The 19555-nt window shown below is 36.1% G+C and overlaps 1 protein-coding gene across 1 annotated transcript; it reads right to left on the bottom strand.

The window, feature by feature from the left end:
* Positions 1-894: 894 nt before the first annotated feature.
* LOC145065652 (delta-1-pyrroline-5-carboxylate synthase-like) lies at positions 895-6572 on the bottom strand. The gene is made up of 20 exons (XM_079012685.1): positions 6301-6572; positions 5231-5302; positions 4877-4980; positions 4689-4791; positions 4464-4625; positions 4101-4378; positions 3850-4000; positions 3523-3687; positions 3344-3421; positions 3161-3250; positions 2982-3068; positions 2800-2886; positions 2601-2697; positions 2423-2526; positions 2247-2319; positions 2033-2183; positions 1852-1920; positions 1512-1578; positions 1244-1314; positions 895-1156 (listed from the first exon to the last, which is right to left on the bottom strand). Exons 1-20 carry the CDS (start codon positions 6349-6351, stop codon positions 1063-1065), a joined length of 2154 nt encoding a protein of 717 aa, XP_078868811.1. The 5' UTR covers positions 6352-6572; the 3' UTR covers positions 895-1062.
* Between the last annotated feature and the right edge of the window lie 12983 nt (positions 6573-19555).

Here is a 19555-nt window from a genome sequence, read left to right on the forward strand (position 1 = left end):
ATACCTACCCAAATTGTATTATAGGGATGGTATAGGATGAAAATGTGCATATCCAAGAAGCATGTCACTCTTTCTCATGGTAGTAGTCAAAATGTAATGACCTAAATGTACTCACCAACAAATTGGCTATAAATACGACACACACTCCAAAATTGACTCACCAACAACATCTAACACGTTAACCATTCGAGCTTGAAGTTTGATTCAGAGAAGAAGACAGGAAATGGACAGAGAGAATTTACGGATAAAGTAAATGGGGAACAGATAGAAGTGGTGGTGGAGGATGTCAAGGTTCTTACAAAGAGAGAAGATGACAAGGGCGTTTGGAATTGCAGGCGTCAGAGAGCAACTAAATGGTCAAGGGGTCTATTGGCCTTTTCACATGCATTTAACGGAATAAACAAACATGGTTAAGTCTCAGGGACCATGAATGATACCAAAACCCTTCACATGGACCACTCATAAGTCATAACAAAATCCCAATACTAGGACCAAAATTTACTCTATCTTTTATTACATACAATGTCAGTTACATTTGACACTCGCAATTGTACACTATAAGAGACTATCAAGCTAGTTTACTACATACGTCATCATAAAATCTAACACAAAATAACATAGAACCAACGTTACCAGGACCAGTTCTAGTTCTAAAATTTTGTAATCAATTGTAACCGATTCCAGATCTCATTTTTATATATAGAAAAGAAAGTGTAAATTTTCTAATCTGTATATAATGTTTCTATGACTTGTAAAAAGCAAACTTGACTTTGAAAACGTGAATAGCTTGAGATATGTTTACTTAAATAAGTTTGAGATAGATAAAAAAATAAAAAAAATAAAAAAAAAAATCATAATTCTGCTAATTAATAGAACAAGTTACCGAACTACCAATGCCTAACAAATACATGTTATACCAATATCCGATAACATGACAAAAATTTAATAAAAATGTTTAATACATTACCAAATATCCAATCAAACTGCCATATTACATTATTAAAATAGTGTCCTTCAGATCCTAATTAAACATAATTACCATACCAGAAGAAGGGTAAAAATCTAGAAGCCATTGCTAGTAGCTTTTAGAAGGTCTTTATGGGTGTAAACGACCCCTTTGTCACCCTCCACCACTTGCCCTTGACCTCTCAGTACCCTGTAGTACAAATATCCTTTTTCATTAGGTTGGGTGCGTGAAAGTACAAAAATGCCCCTCATATGATATTTAAAGATTCATGCTTACCATCGGGTTGTTAGGAGTCCCTCTACTCCAACCGGACCTCGTGCATGGATTTTGCTTGTACTGATTCCAACCTGTTAAGGAGAAAGATTAAAGAATTCCAAAAATGAAGTGAGAATATATGATATTATAGTTCGAAGAATACCCATTAAAATAAAGGGTATTTTTTAAAGTAAACGTTCTAGTTGCTTAACTTCTTATAGTGCCTTTTTTTTAAAACAATTGTGCTTGAATTATATTTAACCAACAATATAAATTTAAGATATCATACCTCTGCTCCTAGTCCAAACCGTGCACCATCACAAAATCGTGTGCTTGCATTGTGGAAAACTGCAGCACTGATAAAATGAAAAAAAAAAAAAAGCATAATCAATACAATATTTATTTTTTATTTAAATAATCTAAGAGTAAACTGCAAAAAAATGGTCCCGTGGTTTGCAATTTTCTTTGGTTTTGGATACGAAAGGAATCTTTTATCCCATTTTTGGTCCTTATTTCTGGCTTTTGTTTTGTAATGGTCCTTGAGTCGTTAACTTCAACAGCCAAGCTGTTGATATGTGAAAATGACCAATTTGCCCTCGCTTTTATTATTTGTAGTACAAAATACACACCTGTCAACTCGACTTAGAAAATGTTCAGCAACTTTGTGATCCTCTGTGACAATGCACTCGGTGTGGGAACTGAAATGGAAAAAGAAAGTTACCAAATATCCAAAAAAAAAAAAGAAAGAAAAAATTCAACAATTTAATTTATTATTCACTTTGAACAAGATAAATCCTTTTAATATGTTACCTTCCATAACTGTGTATATGTTCAATGGCCTCATCAACATTGTTCACTACTTCAATTGTGCAAGCCTTAGAGTTATACTCATAATGAAATGTATTTGCCTTTGTGAAGTTAACCAAACCATTCACTCGTGGTCCAGAAAATAGTGTAACACCTGTTAGGAGATAAAATTACATTTTTAACCCTGAAAACATATTTTATGAAGTCGATGTTGTACCTTCTTGTTCAAGTTCTTTAACAAGCTCTTGAAGCCCACCATTAGTCAAGTCCTTGTGCACAAGTAGTGTTTCCTAATATAAAAAAAAAAAATAGATTTTCATGAATAAAGTTAATAGAAAAAGTACTTATAAATATGTGAAATTAATTAAAAATATAAACCGGTATTAAATTTACCATAGCGTTACAGGCTGCTGGATAATCTGTTTTTGCATCCAAAACAATCTTTTTCGCCATTTCCAAATTAGCTGCCTTATCGACGTATACATGGCAAATTCCATCTGAAATTAGAAAAATTATAATTTTAATTTCATTTATTATTTGATTTGTGTCATTGTGAAAGTTTTAATATTACCAGAATGACCAAGAACAGGGATTTTCGTCGAGTTCTTAATTTGGGAAACAAGTTTATTGCTTCCTCTTGGGATCACAAGATCTATCACATCATCAAGCTGTTTAAAAATGAGGGGTAAAAAAGGAAAAAAAATATATTAGCAAAAAGAAATTGAAAATATATTGTAATCAGTAACAAGCATGCAACGTTTTCCACAAACCTTTAACAAGTCTGGGATTTCTTCCCTTGATGTCAAAAGTCCAATTAGTTTTGTTCCAACAGTTTCTGGGAGGGCAGAAGTGATTACCTATGTTTTTATTTTAAAAAAAAAAAAAAAAAAAAAAAAAGTCGGATTTATAAATAAAATAATGTAGGATTTTTAATAAAAAGGATTTTGAAAACCTTGTGTAGTATTGCATTTGATCTTTTAGCTTCTTTCCCTCCTTTCAGTAACAAACCATTCCCACTACGGATTGCCAATGAAGCAATCTGTGAATTCATTTCAGAAAAACTAGAGATCAATATGTGAAAATATGCAACATCAAAAGAAAAAAGAAAAAAGAAAAATATATTCTTGTTACCTGAACTAATGCATCAGGGCGTGATTCAAAGACAATAAGTAGCACACCTAAAGGACATGATTTCTTCTCTAAGATGAGCCCTTCAGCAAGCTGGAAGTAAATATTATTTATTTTTATTTTTTTAAAATGATAGATCTCAGATTTTTATTCAATACAGTAGCCTTCAGGTTTAATTTATCTCACCTCTGTTCTTTTCAAAACTCTGCCAATGGGTTCTTCCATTTCTGCTAGTTTACGCACAGATTCTGCAAGAGCACGTATCTGAAGACAATAATCGCATTAATTAAAAGTTTTCAAAAAAAAAAGATATATAATTTCAAAAAAATACTCTAAGATTTATAGAATTACAAGAGATATTTTACCTTGCTAGGCTTCAAAGCTAAACGAGCTACCAAAGCTTCATCATAACCTGCATCACGTGCTATTTCCACATCAGCATCATTTTCAAGCATGATAAACTGTTCATTTGCCTCCAATGCAGCAGCTACATCCAACAAAATCTTCTTTCTTTCTTTGCTTGATAATGCCTATAATACCCAATAGAAGAATAAGTAACGAATCTATACAAATCTAATACTTATATATGTTTGTTTCTACAAGTAAATATGTGCGTATGTATTTATTGTTGGGAAATGGTCTAAAAAAATTTCCAACCAAAAAATTTACTGTAAGCATGAGATTAATTAAACCTGAAGGCGTCGAGAGGCTTCACGAGCTGAAACTGCCATTTCATGTGGACCGATTTCAGTAATTGGAATCCACATATGCGCATCTTTATGAAAAAGAGTACCCACACGTTCTCCATTTAGAACCTTTATGATGTTATTAGCAGCATAACCACTACAATCATGAAAACGATAGCAAATTTATTCAGTATATAAAATATTAAGTAAAACAGAGAAAGAAACCAAGATCAAGTATTGTATGTAGAATATGATACCTTGCAATAACAACAGGTGTGCCAGAATAAGCTGCATTGGATGCAGCTTTGACTTTTGCATCCATTCCACCTCTTCCCATTCTTGACTTATCTCCAAAACTGATTGCCTTTTGATGTTTTTGTTTCACATATGTATGGATCAGCTTTGACCTTGGATCACTGGGAGGACCACTATAAAGTCCATCAACATCGCTCAACAACACAAGAAGATCCGCCTTTAACTCCATAGCCAGAAGAGCTGCCAGACTGTCGTTATCCCAAAAAATACCAGATGAATCCTGAAATGAAACACACAGTTTTCCTCAAATTATAACTGCGACGACACGTATATATCTAGTTATACAATGACGTTCCATTATATACCTCATAAGGAGCTCTTCTTGTACTGATTGCATCATTTTCATTGAAAATTGGGATGCTCCTTAGATCTAGCAATGAGTCAACTGTTTGAGAAAGTTGAACCCTGAAATCTGCATTCTTGAAATCATTATCTGTGACTAGGAGTTGAGAGGATGTCACATCCAACTGCAAAACAGCATTGTGTTAGAAATGACCAAAATACCCATGTATTTAAGCTAACAGTTTTACCTGGCTGAATAAAGTGTCGTACAATGCCATTAAACCATTTTGACCAACAGCTGCACAAGCCTTTCCATCAAGTTCAACTTGTGGTTTTTGGAGGTCAGCAAAACTACAGTAAAATAAATTTTCAGAAAAGTTGACAAATATACCCCTGGAGTCAACACTTATGAAAGACAGTCAGAAAGACAAAGGACCTGCTGTTGATCATTTTTCTGTATTTAAGCCTTTGGCGCCCTGCTCCAACAGCTCCTGAAGTAACTAAAATTATTTCAAAGCCTCTGGAGTTCAACTTTTCAAGCTGCAACCAAATCGTTTGTTATATGAGTTAAACAAAAACATGATTGGAACAAAGTACTCAGCATGCTGAAATCATATTCAACAGCAATGATGTGAAAGGGTAAAAATGTCATTTTCTATTCCTTCTTTCACATACGAAAGCAATGAAGGTGAAGGAAAGCTAAAGTCATACGTAATGTGAGTTCACTTGGAAAATTCAGTAATTAGTGAGTTACTATATATGAAATTTATGCATGAGCTTAATGAAATACCTGTTCAAATATAGCTCCAAGTCGGCCTACAGCTAATCTCCCATCATCTCGGGTAACCACAGCTGTTCCTACCTAAAGTCATAAAGGTAACATGGTTAGACAGAGGGTAAAAATGTCATCTTTAACCTCAAGTTCACTTCCATAAAATCTTGCTTTTAGATGACATTTGGCATTATCTCATTATTGGACAAGCTTTGGTTCAAGATAATAGTAAAAACCTTTTTTTTATAATAAGCAGTAATCATCACAAAAAGCTATAGGTTCTTAATAATAAAAAGATAAAGTTTTTCCTAACAAAACAAAAGGACAAAAGCAAGGGCCCCTAGGATTCAATCAATAACCACATTTTAATATATTATACACATGGTGCTCATAGAGTTTTTATTTTAGCTCTGTTCAAAATTACATAAACAAGAGGTCTACAAGTTCCATTTGTATTTCTAATCTTTTAGGGAATACCCAAATTCATTGTTTTTTCTATTGATTTGTAAAACTATGTATCAATTTTTTGCCTTTTCCATAAGTATATCAAGCATATAAACATATTTTCATTATTTTGTTACTTTTTAGGGCAAATTATATGCCAAAGCAAGAGATCCAATCGCAGTGAATAAACATCTATAACTCTTAATAAATAATTTGTTAATTAACAAATATTAAAATATCAACTACTTTGTCTTTTATAATCAAATATGTGGACATCATAATCTGAGAAGAAGATAGACAAACAAATCGTGTTGCCACATGAAACCATTAAAAGGCTAAGTGAAACGGAATCTGGCGTTATCAGATATGAATGCATATGCGATCCAAATTGTCGTTATCGTGTGCATGGCAAAGGTTGACAAGTGTCTTTCATCCATACACCAAACCGTACATAAAAGGTAATAATAATAAACAACAAAAATCTGTTGATAATCGCGATCTGAAAAAACAGAGATGGATAATCGAACTCGATCAAGCAAATCCACTTAAACCACAGATAAACATCAAACATGAAACAAAGAAAGAAAAAATTTATAGGATACAAACAAAACGCTGTTAATGAAAATGCAAATAAGATGGTAGACCTTGACGACTACACGCTTGACATTCTTGACAAAAGCTCGAGTAGGATCCATGGCGTAAATCGATTGAATGCTAGCGGGGTTTTTCGATGGTAAAACCCCAGAATCAAGGAGTGAGAGAGAGAGAGAGAAAAGAAACGCAGTGAACGTATGTTTTGAGATAGGGAGAGAATAGTAGTGTGTGTGTGGTTTTGTAGGTGTTCTGATTAGTGAAAATGGTGATAGAGAGAAGGGTATAGGTTGAGAGAGAGGGGTGGGGCTGCGGAGAGGCGAGGTGAACGTGACGACAATATACGGCTCCAACAGATGGCGCCTGCCGTATGGCTTGGAGTTGTATATTAGTATTTTATATGGTATTATATTATATACTTTGTTAAAATCAAATAGAACCTCAAATATATCAAATAAGAACTCAAATATACCTCAGAGATCTTTAAATGTATTCGTTTTATTTAGACAAAGTTACTTAAATGGTCCCTATGATTTAGCGGAATAGACACGTACAATTTAATTTCAAAAAATAGACGGACTTGGTCCTTATTTTTGTCGATATTGCGGAAATGGTTCTTCCGACATAGGCGTCAAAAACATGTCATTAAAATTCTGTAAAATAACATTTTTACACTTTCTTTTTTCTTTTTCAAACTTTTGTATTTTATTGTTACTTCTCTAAACTGCATGGACCATGTATGTAATTTTAAAAATACTATTGTATTCTTGGTAACAAAGAACATTCAACCACCATCATCTTAGATCTTCAAAAACCATTCAAACCATCTTCATCTTCAAATTTTCAAAAAATCAAAAGCTTCTTATTCAAATCAATGAAAATAATGGAACATAAACATTAAAACCATCTTTATCTTCAAACTTAAATCCTCTTAACATCCACCAACCTTAAAATCTCTTAAAATCGAACAATACCAAAACTGTGGAAAAGAATTTGAAGTTAGATTGAATTTGAAATCGAACCCAGATTTGTGTTTTTGGAGAAAAAATCCTAAAAATCCTCCATATAAAATAATTTAATCTGTTATGAAAATAAAACAATAGGCCCACCAAAAACCTAACCCAACTTACACATCTCTATTAGTCATTTTCTCCTCCGGCTCAACTTTTTCCCCTCTTCTCACTCCCACCACCACACTTTTCCACATATGTTGTTGTAAAGTAACCTTAAAATTACTCTCTTCCTCCTCATAACCTCGTTTCGATTGGAGCTCACCTAAGTTCTTCATCTATTTTAGCAATGAATCTCTTTACAAATCTTCAAACTTTCATTCTCCTGCGAAGCCCAAATCCCAGAAACCTATTTACAAACTTTGATAAGAGAAACCAAAAAGTAATCGCGCTGTCGTCGCCGCCTTTTACTTCGGTTACGATCATGGTAGCAACTCGTTTGATTGTTCCGATGTCCTATGGAGGGAGAATGGTGTAAGAACCCTCAACGATGCTTTCTGAAGTCGATGAAGCTACCTCCATGGAAGATCGCAATCAAATGAAGAAGCCAAAAAAAGAATTTGTGAACTTGGTATTAGATTGTGAGAAAATCGGTAACCTTTTCTTTGAGATGTCATGGGATACTTCTTCCGTCAATGCTTTCCTCAACGGAGATTCAGCAACTCAGTATTTTGAAAACATCATGGATCTATCAAGCCTCGACGACCTCCTTGTCATGATGAACAAAGTTTTCTAATTCAAAGATCAAAGGTTTCATTTCGCATGTCTGTAAATAAGGCTTTAGATGTCAATAAATTTTATGTGTTTCATTAACTAGTGTCTAATTGTGTAATCAGTTGTGTGAAACTCTATTAATGTCTAATGAACATCAATTTTGAGTTTTTAATATTCTATCTCAAAACAGAAACCCCAAGTAAGGAATATGAAAATGTACAATATCAAAAGCAAGAAAAGCCAATCTACAACCACATTGGTTTAGGGCTCGCTGGCAAAATGTAACACCAATTATCCAGAATGTGTTAGTTGAAGCCTTGGAGGGATCAAATGTAAATTTTTTGGGAATACCAGACATCGTGAATGGAGCACCACGACGTGGCATGCCAAATTCATGAAACACATATCTGATGGCCGCCATGACGTGGCAAAAGGAATGTCACGATATAGCAGAAGCTGCAACTCAATCCCATGATCTTTTAAGGTTTCTTCAATATTTAAGCATTTAATCTCAAGGATTAGGGCATCATCTTCAACCTCCAACCCTTACATATGAAACCCTAGCCTCTATGCTTGTTTGAGGGCTTGATTTCTTGATTTGGAGCTTATTCTTTGGATTTTGGTAAAGCTTAGGGAAATGAAAGGTTCATATTGGTGCAAGGGAATAAGGATCAAGGCTGGATCCAACATTCTCTTCAGATTTATAAGTTATTAGAGGTATAAAGTTCATATGTTGGTACTTCTTCTTCTAGATTCAAGTTTGAGATCATGAATGGGTGGTTTTGGTCCCTTTTATGGATGCTCTTGAAGTTGGAGGAACTCCAGAGCCTGGTATGGCTCCTTTATGGTCAATGTGTTATGTAGAATGAGAAACTGGAATAATCTTAGAGGCCCCTTGTGTCCATGCATGGCCCCATTAGGGACTTAATGGACTTAGGTTTGTAGATATAGCCTTATAATGGAGTCCTAATGGATAAAGTTGGAAACTTTATCCATTAAGTCATTGAAAAGAAGTAGATATGAGGTTATGGTTTTAGATCCGTAAGGGTCAAGCACTTGATGAAGATTTTGACATTCTGTCAGAAACCACGACATGGCTAAGGGCTTTCCGTGACGTGGTGGAGCTTAGATGTTTGACTGTTTTGTCTTTAGTTGGCCACGAAATGGCCAATAGCTTGCCATGTCGTAAGGTTCATGGACCTATTAATTGTTGATTTTTGTTGACTATTGACTATTTAATTTTGACCAACTTGAACTTGGGTTTAACTTATAGATTTGGTTTGTTGGCCAAGTTGTGCCCTTTGATTGAGCGGTAGTCAGTTCGTAGGTTTGTCTAGTGAAAGGAATTGTGAGTGTTGTAATATTATCTAGTTTTTCATTTCAGGTGAGTTTCCTCACTACACTACGTTTTACAATGTATATCCTTGTATGTTAGGATAAAAGAGTAGTGGTATGCTAGCTAGAGTACTTGTATGTTAGGATATATAAGTAGTGGTATGCTAGATAGAGTACCAGTAGGTCGATAATCGTCTAGTGGGGTGCCCTGGGGGGTATATGTATTCACGTAGGATAGCCTGAGAACTCTTGATCTAGGCTTTTTTGCTTGTTCTTTGTTTGGTTGTAGCTCTAAAGTGGGATCACCTGTTCGCATGTCTATCTCACCTCTAATTACATATAGTTAAGCATTCCTTAGAGTTCTGTTGGTTGTGGAATAGGGTACTGTATGATACTCTATATGTTGCAATTGGCTATTAGACTAGTAAACTAGTGTAGATAGTTGTCTGTGTTTATGTTCTTGTTTGTTTGCTTGTTTGATCTATATGCCAACATATCGGGTGGTAGGTTGAGGCGATCCTACTTTCTGTGGTAGGCCAAGATACCCGGACGGATCAACGGTGTGTTTTAAGCCAAGTACGAACGAGTTGTATGATGTAGGTGTGGGAAGGGGACTAGTCATGGAATGGAGGCCAAGGAGAGCAATCTAGGTGTACTGTAGGCATCACAATGCGGTTCAGTCAGATTGAAGTGTCGTGTGTGTGTACATGCACTGTATGTGTATTGTGGTGTGGTATTTTAGGGGAGCTCACAAATTTTTGGCTTGCAGTTGTGGATTAAATGTTTTTTCGGTACTATTGGTGATCGTGGGAAGGCAAAGGCGTGACTATACACACTTATCAGCAACATTAGAGATTCCGCATTTATTACATTGCCCTGATTTTCAAACAATTGTGTTTTGGAACAAATGATTTTTCTTAACTTGGTTTTTATGAAATCGTTGTTTTACGTTAATTGAAAATGAAAATTTTGTTTGTGAAAATGGGACGTTTCACAAAAGGGCGGGTCAGAGGAGGTGGTGTTGGCAAAGGATGGCTACGTTGGATGTGGGTGTTGCTCAGATGATGGTCCAGGCGGCAGAAATAATCATTTAAATGGTGGTTTAGGATAAGAGGAACGAGGGTAAGGAAGAAAAGGGGTAAGTTACATAAATGATCCTTGTAGTTGGAAAGATATAATAGAAAAATAGAAAATTATAAAAAGGGAAAAAGAAAGGATAAACATGTCATTTTATAGAATTTTAACGGCATGGTATCCTAGCATAACTGATTATGGGTCAACATTGGTGTCTTAGACCCGCTAAACATGGTGAGGAAACTCACATCGCACTGTTGAATCTCATAGATAAATCTCTGGCTGTTGGACCACTAAAATCCCCGCGCTATCAATCACAAAATAACGTCCAATTAATAATTGGATCCCAACTCACACTAAGAGTCCAAACTATGGTAAAATACCTTTTTACCCTATCCCTAACTTGCCCCAAGTCCAAGGCCCAATCTAATTGTCCAAAAGCCCAAAATAATCACCCAAAGCCCAAATATGGCCCAATTTTCCAAATTGGGCCCAAACCCCTTTCATGGGCCTTTAACCAAAAGAGTCCAATAAAACATCAACGAACCAACAAGAGAATTCTTATAGCCCAATAAGGCCCAAGACAACAAACATCCAATGTGGCCCAATACCGAGAAGCCCACATATCTGAAGCCCATTGTCGGGTACACAGGTCGTACTCAGCTCGTACGCTTAGCGTACTCACTTTAGGGCTTGTACGTGCAACATGCCTGCTTGTACGCCCAACTTACTCTACCAAATTGGCCGACTTTCCCATTCATCTCTTAAACGGTTAAGACTTCACTCCAACACTTAGATATGACTTCCTTAAGGTGGTTTATCAAATAAAGTTGCCAACTTTACGTGCATGCATGGCTTAATGAGGCTCTTAGAGCTTAAAAATGACTTAACACGTGCATGAGACCATAAATACCATAAAGCTTGCATTTTTATGGACAAAGGGACCTAATAAACCATAGATCTACCATCAATCACTTGTGGAGTGAATCAAGAGGCTCAACAACCAAACCATGGATTTAAAAAGCACAAAATGGCACCAAAATAGATCTAGCATCATGGATTATCAAGGTGGAAGCTTTTTAAGTCACAAGGAAATCAAATGAAGAACAAATATCAGATCTTCATGCTCCAAGCACCAATCCAAATAGTTCACTTCTTCTTCTCCTGCACAAAGCACCAACAATCACACTTTAAGGCTCAAACTCTCAAGATCTCACTTAGGGTTTGATTTTCTAGACAAAAGGAGATGGAGACTGTCTAAACATGACCTAGTGAGGCTATCACAAAGTTTAAATAGGATGCAACACCTTAAAATTAGGGTTTTATATCGGTTCACGTATGCTGAGTGTACTCCATATAAGCCTAACGTAGGTGGGTGAGGTCTACGGCCAAACCTCAACTAGTACGCCAAGCATACACTATGGTACGCCCCACGTACAAACTAAAGGGACCAAAATTCCATGCTTTTTAATATGATGGGCTAAACATGAAACTTACAAATCCAAGTGTTACAGCATGCATGGCCATTATAAGCCCTATAAATAGTTGACAAGAGTTCATTCCTTCCCTACATCCCCCAAATCTTATCTCTCGAACCTCCATTTTCATAACTCGGATTTCTCTTAGTAGTTAGGGTATTTTGGCTAGCTCAAAAGTCCGTAGAATCCCAACATCTAGTAGCTATTAGGTCGAAGTCTTGCAAGCTCAATTTCCCGGTTTTTGTTAAAACCTCCGTAAGTTAAGTTGCACTCCTTTTCTTTCAGTGTAACTTATATTTATAGTCATAATTAGTTATTATGAACCTATAAATAAGATTTATCAGTAATTCCAACTCAAAATACTAATTGATCTACTTACAGGAGAAGTGTCTAGAATTGTTATATTGGTTTGGTTGTTGGATTTCAGAAAGGCTACACGCCGAAATGGTCCTGTGATGTGTGTAAAACCCACTAGTTTTAAACCTACTTTTAATTATCAAATAACACACAAAAGACAGTGAACCTATCAATTGTGGTATAGTTCAAGCAAGTAGGGTATCGAACACAGGGAACGGCAAATTAAATAGTAAAAACTAATTTATCTAATTTAACTAATAAGTAGGGGTTTTCTCTAGTTTTACAAGACTAGAAACTTACTAATGATTACTTGTTAAACTAGAAAAACGAAGACTTTGACTAGATTCAATAACGGAAAAGTACTTCTATTTAGTTCAACTTAATTGATCCTATGGTTGATTTCAAGGTAAAAGTGCAATGGATTAATTCTTTTGCTAGTTACCGATTCAATTGATTAGTTCCGTATTCACTTCATTAATCCTTAGCAAATAAATCAATTTAAACAATGGCCAGTTGTCTATTTCAATTAAATTTACTAGATATAATATTCGGGTTAAGTTAGACTTGCAATAGCTAATTAATTTATCTTTTAATTAACTTCTTGTTTAATGATCATCTCACAAGCTTGCACATAAATTTACTTGATTTTCTTATTAATCCTAGTTTCATGTTCATTACACTAGACATATGACAAAAAGTATTCACTAAGCATATGAGATTGATAACTAATAGATGTTCATGCTAATTAATTATCTCCCTATTAACAGAAAATCAATTATCATTCATACACAAGGTTCTTTAGCAAGCTAAAATAACTAAATTAACCAACATAGAATTAATCCTACCAAGAATCAAACCATATTACCAATTTCGTATCCCCAAATAGAAGTTTAAAGAATTTAGTTCATAATTAAGGTAAATAACAGCAAACAAATAAGTTCAAGTTGCTTAATCATGTTGACAAAACAAAAGAAATAAGTAGAATGGTGGAATTATGCCTTAATTACTCCCGGAATTGGATTCTAGCTTCCTTGGTCGACTTCTAGGGTTCTTCTGGCTTCTTATTCGCAGCTAAGCACTTCTGAATCGTCCCAGAACTTCTGGTTTTCGATCTGTGGAATTATCTTTAAATAAGCGGTCCGACTCGTCGAGTCAAGTGGTGACTCGTCGAGTTCCTCTCACATTCTACGTATTGCGATAACTATCTGGGATCCCGAGTCATTATCCTTCTGATTCCTCGACCGGACTCGTCGAGTAGATATATGACTCGACGAGTAAAAGCTTCTTTTTCAGTGTTTTCCTTCTTCATTCCACTCTCAATCTTCTAACCGCTTCTCTTGCTTCCTTTTACTTCCGAGCTTCATCTTTGGACTGAAAAACATAATTTAACACTTTTAAGTACCTTTTGTCCATAATATGCGATAATTTAGCCAATATATGAATAAAAAAAACTATACTAAATACACACTAAATATGCACATATCATCCTGCCTCCGAACTGTCCTCCGTAACGACCCAAAAATAGTGCTAAAACTTTTTAATTTAAAAACCATTAATTTTATTTATTGATTGTACGAAAAGCCATCAATCATTATAGTATTCCAAAACATCCGAGTACAAATACGTCAAGTGCGGAAATCATATGGGGATGATGTTGTGACATCACGCCGAGCCCTTCCCTTTTTGAGCTGGAAGTACCTGAAACCATAAATATAAATTGTAAGAATAAAGCTTAGTGAGCTTTCCAAAATACCACACACAACATGCATATAATATAACAACATGTGGCTGTGTCAGGTCCATATCAACCCCCGGGTCCGAATCAACCCAAAATAATAGCAAGTAGCTATGTCGGGTCCGAATCAACCCCTAGGTCCATATCAACCCGAAGTTCATAAGGACTCCGAGCCCAATTAGCTCAACACATAAATCATACAATCACATCATAAAAATCATACGATAGCATATGGTTTTTATTCATACAATATAGTGGGTCGGCTTTGGTGCCTTCGGCCCACTAAAGGTGGTAAGAAACACTCACCTCACAAATAAACACAAAGCTGAAATGACACACTGCTCTGAAACCCACGCTACTGGTCACCATTACGAATAACAGTAACCAAAACACAGACTACCATTCAAATACCTAAAAATACACCTAGGTCAAACCCTAGTCAAAATCCAGGCCAAAGTCAACCAGGTTGACTCAGTTAGTACGCGGGGCGTACTCCTCGTGTACATAGGGCGTACTTTACAGTTGACCGAGGATCTGGGAGCTGACCTCGTACGCACAACATACCCCTCGGGATGCCCAATGTACGCGGATGCTCACCATCCCTCTTATTAAGTGCTTAATGTCTTAAGCACTTACGTCTAAACTTTAGATCTGAGCAACAAATGATGTTCTTAAGCATAAATTTTCCAAATTTATGGTTTAGCATGGCTGCTAAGACCTTAACTCCATAAACCCTAGTCTCTTAAGTCATCAAGATCATCTAGCACTTTCATAGAGGGAAGCTAGTGACCAACAACCTAAATTTATGACATATCACCCCTCAAAAACTCAAATATCTTGGAGTACCTTCTATTCACAAATGTCACACCCACAAACCAGAACGGCGAAAACGTTCGGGTGTGGATGACGTCATGTATAGTATCATAACAATTGAGTAATAGTAAAGAAAGCAACATAACCATCATAAATATAATTGAAAGAGTTACATCATTATAAGTGTTACATGCTTCAAAAGTCAATTACAATATGATGACAAAAGATTTGTTTGACGCTTAAACGTACCATCCTCAAAAGATGGAGGTTGCCTGTTTTAATGATTCCCTGAGAATACAAGTTGTTTGAAAAAGTGTCAAAATTTTAGTTGGTGAGTTCATAAGCCTTTTGTATGAGAAAATGTGTCTTTTTTCCTTGTGAAGTGATAGAGTGTATTTTCCATAAAATCCGATATTTCCTTTAAGATGAGTTGTAGCCTTGGAATCGTCAAGACTGATATGTATAAGTTTTTGGTGCTTAAATTTTGTAATACTTAGTTTTACTTTACATGAAACCGTTTAAATATATGTTTCTTGAAATGTCCGATATATTGTACTAGAGAATAGCGTAATGTAGTTTTATAAAATTAAACCATTTAAATGTTTGTTAGCCCCCGTATACCAAAATATATTGTTAATACCCCATGTAAGTTATTATAATCATACTAGTGACTAGTTGGCTTGTGACAACGTTCTTCAAGTATCAGAATGTTATGACTTTTTTCACCCAAGATTTGCCGGTCTAACTGTAGCTAATAATTTAAGTGTGGGAATGTCAGTTTCATATAGATCTATACACAAGTATCACGCTCTCCTTATAAGAGATTCTGGTTTATAATATAGGACTTAAGTTATGTACTTAATAGTACAGTGAATCCAAATGTCTCACAAAATTTGTATCAACAGGTTTATGTATGAAAAATCATTTTTTCTTGTAAATGTATGTATTACCCTTTTATAGTGTATATATAATGTAAAAATAATTATATTTTTATGTAATTATTTATTTGTCCCAAAAGGGTAAAATGGCGAGAATGTTCCACAAACTATACATATTATAGTTTATAAATGTATGATCCATCGAAATGAAAACCTTTGTCTTTTAACAACTTGCATGTAAAACGTTTATAATTTGGTAGTAACATTATTTTACGTATTTAACATTTTTACGTAGGATGTATATAAAATATAAGAAAACGTAAGTAACGGTTTGTATTTTAGCACAAGTTTTCTAGTTTTTCACTTATACCCCCCCCCCCTGAAATACAGAAAAAGACGTGAAAAATGTAGGGGTATGAACTCACCTTATATGACTTTGTGGTTTGGTAACGAAGTGATGACGATGATCTTCAAGTTACGAACACATGAAAATGATTGAATCCTAAGAGTTTTTAACACATACTAATGTGTGAATAAAATGGACTAACATGGAAATGTTTGCATAAACACTAGATGATATAAGAAATACTTACAATAATCCTAAGGAACAATGTTGATTAAAAGGCTTCTTGGGAATGACTTGTTGATGTTCTTGGAAGGTTTGCAGAGTGGAGAGAAAACTCAAAGTGTGAATGTTTTAACTGAATGGGTTTTGAGAATGGTCTCTAATTCATGTATTATATAGGATAATAAAAGATAAGAGGTGACAATGAGTTGATGTTTACATTGGTAAGAGTAAAATCACATTAGGAAGGTAATTTCAACCAATCAAGTGGCACCATATCAAGATATTTATGGAGATTTCGACCCTAATGAGGGTGATTTAGGTCAAGGCATGACTGAAATCCCCTTATACACACTTACAAATGAAGATTTCGGTCCTAATGAGCCTCAAGCAAGAGATTTCGGTCCTAGCATGTGGAGTTTTCAGCCTTAGTGGGCTTTTATCATTAGTTTTGGGTCTTGTGGCTGATCTTTGAAGGGGGGTTTCGGTCATACACAACCGAAATCACAAAGGTATGGGGCCTTACAACCGAAAACTCATGGCATGGCACATGAACATGCTTTTATGTTAAAACCATTTGATTTTTGTTGACCCCTTTGACTCCTTAATGTCTTGTTGACTTTATTTGACTTTCAATGGTTCATTCCAACATGGTTTTCCAAGTATTATATATATATATATATATATATATATATATATATATATATATATATATATATGGGTGTGTGTGTGTGTTAACTTAATATAAACATGCCCTTTGGCTTTCAAAGTTCTATTGCATCAAAGTTACGTTGTGAATTTACTTGTGCACAGTTGACACTTAAACCTTGTTTGTTCTAGAATTTTTCCGGTTGTCACATCATCCACCCCTTTATAGGGAATTTTTTCCTGAAATTAGTTCTAAAGTGGTTACTTACTAACTAGGGAAGAGATGTGGGTACTACTGTATCATCTGGTCTTCTCGTTCCCAGGTGAATTCAGGTCCTCGCTTGGTATTCCAGCGGTCCTTCACTATGGGTATACGACTCTATTTCATTCTCTTGATCTCATTGTCCATGATTTCCACAGGTTCTTCTATGAAGTGTAGACTCCCATTTATCTCGACTTCATCGAGTGGGATTACAAGAGTGTCTTCGGGCAGACATTTCTTTAGATCGGACACGTGGAAAGGTGGGGTGTATGTTACTAAGTTCTTGTGGTAGTTGGAGTTTGTAAGCTACCGGGCCGATTCTAGCAAGAATCTCGAATGGCCCGATGTACCTTGGATTTAGTTTCCCACATTTTCCAAAACGTATCATTCCCTTCTAGGTTGAGACCTTTAACAGAACGCCGTCACCAACCTAGAATTCCAAGGGTCTGCGTCGCTTATCTGCATAGCTCTTTTGTCGATCTCGAGATGCTTTCAGTCTTTCTTGTATTTAGAAGATCTTCTCTGTTGTCTCCTTTATAATCTCAGGGTCGGTGAGAGTGCTGTCAGGAACTTTCCCCTTTGCTAGTTGCGTGTCTCCCACTTTGGTCCAACATAGAGGTGATCTACACTTGCGGCCATAGAGAGCTTCGAATGGAGCAACTCTGATGCTAGTGTGATAGTTATTGTTGTATGAGAACTCGACGAGTGGTAAATGGGTATCCCAAGCTTTACCAAAGTCTATCATGCAAGCTCTCAACATATCCTCCTATGTTTGGATAGTTCTTTCGCTTTGCCCGTCGGTCTGTGGGTGGTAGGCCGTACTTATGTCGAGTTTAGTTCCCAAGGATTTTTGTAGTGACTGCCAGAACCGTGAGGTGAATCTACTATCCCGATCAAAGATGATGGATATTAGTACACCATGAAGTCATACAATCTCTTTAATTTATGTTCTGGTCAGTTTCTCCATCTTGTCTATCTCTTTTATTGGTAAGAATTGTGCAGATTTGGTCAAGCTGTCAACGATCACCCAGATGGTGTCAAGTCCACCCGTCGTCTTGGGTAATTTGGTTATGAAGTCCATGGTTATCCGCTCCCACTTCCACTCGGTTATTTCTGGTTGTTTCAAGAAACCTGAGGGCTTCTGGTATTCTACCTTGACCTTGGCGTAAGTCAGACACTTGCCCACATAGGTAGCAATTTCGGCTTTCATGTTTAGCCACCAATAAAGTTTCTTGAGGTCCAGGTACATCTTGTCTGAACTGGGATGAATGGATTATCGAGTCTTGTGAGCTTCGTTCATGAGAACATCTCTGAATCCAACTAATTTCGGTCTCCAGATCCGATTCATGAGATAATGAACTCTGTCACCCTTGACTTCTAGATTTTTATCCATTCCTCTTAAGGATTCACCTACGACATTTCCGGGTTTCAAGGCTTCTAGTTGATCCTCTTTGATCTGCATGTATAGGTGTGAATGGATATTCATGGTTAATTATTTTACCCAGCGGCCCGCGTATTCATTTCGGCTGAGGGCATCTGCTACTACATTGGCCTTTCCGGGGTGATAACAAATCTCGAATTCGTAGTCATTTATTATTTCTACCCATCGTTCTTTCCTCAAGTTAAGTTCTTTTTGGTTGAGGATATGCTGGAGACTCTTATGGTCCGTGAAGATTGTGCATTTCATACCATAAAGGTAAGTGCCTCTAGATCTTCAAGGCAAACACCGTTGCTCCCAGTTCGAGGTCATGAGTGGTGTAGTTGACCTCATGAGTCTTAAGTTGTATGGAGGTGTAGACAATGACTTTTCCCCGTTGTATGAGCACACACCCAAGGCCCTGGTTTGATGCATCACAGTAAACCGCAAAGTCTTCTATTCCTTCTAGAAGGGACAAGATAGGAGCGTTGCCTAAATATTGTTTCAGTGTTTGGAAATCAACCTCTTATTTATCCCCTTAGATGAAGGTCACTCCTTTCTGAGTCAAGGTAGTGAGTGGTTTAGAGATCTTGGAGAAGTTTTGTATGAACCTTCGGTAGTAGCCAACAAGGCCTAAGAATTGACGGATATCTGTTGGTGTTCTTGGTGCGGACCAGTTCTCAATTGCCTTAATTTTGGAGGGGTCCACATCCCATCCATGCTAACCACATGACCCAAGAAGTTTACTTCTCAGATCCAGAATTCACATTTGCAAAACTTGGCATATAGCTTTTCCGTCCTCAATGTCTCCAGGACTTGTCGTAGATGTTGACTATGTTCTTCCTTACTTCGTGAATAGATCAATATGTCATTGATGAACACTATCAAAATTTTATCTAAGTAAGGTCGACATACTCGATTCATCAGGTCCATGAATACACATGGTGCATTTGTCAATCCGAAGGGCATCACCACGAACTCGTAGTGACCGTAGCGTGTTCTGAATGCAATTTTTAGAACAT

Source organism: Lactuca serriola, chromosome 8, assembly GCF_051521515.1.
Source record: "Lactuca serriola cultivar US96UC23 chromosome 8, Lser_US96UC23_V15, whole genome shotgun sequence".
Classification (NCBI taxonomy): Eukaryota; Viridiplantae; Streptophyta; class Magnoliopsida; order Asterales; family Asteraceae; genus Lactuca; species Lactuca serriola.

Coding starts and splice junctions, on each gene's coding strand:
- LOC145065652 (XM_079012685.1), bottom strand. CDS start 6,351: ATGGATCCTACTCGAGCTTTTGTCAAGAATGTCAAGCGTGTAGTCGTC. Junction 4,792..4,876: donor AGAAAAATGATCAACAGCAG/GTCCTTTGTCTT, acceptor ATTTTACTGTAG/TTTTGCTGACCTCCAAAAAC. Junction 2,320..2,422: donor CAGCAGCCTGTAACGCTATG/GTAAATTTAATA, acceptor TTTTTATATTAG/GAAACACTACTTGTGCACAA.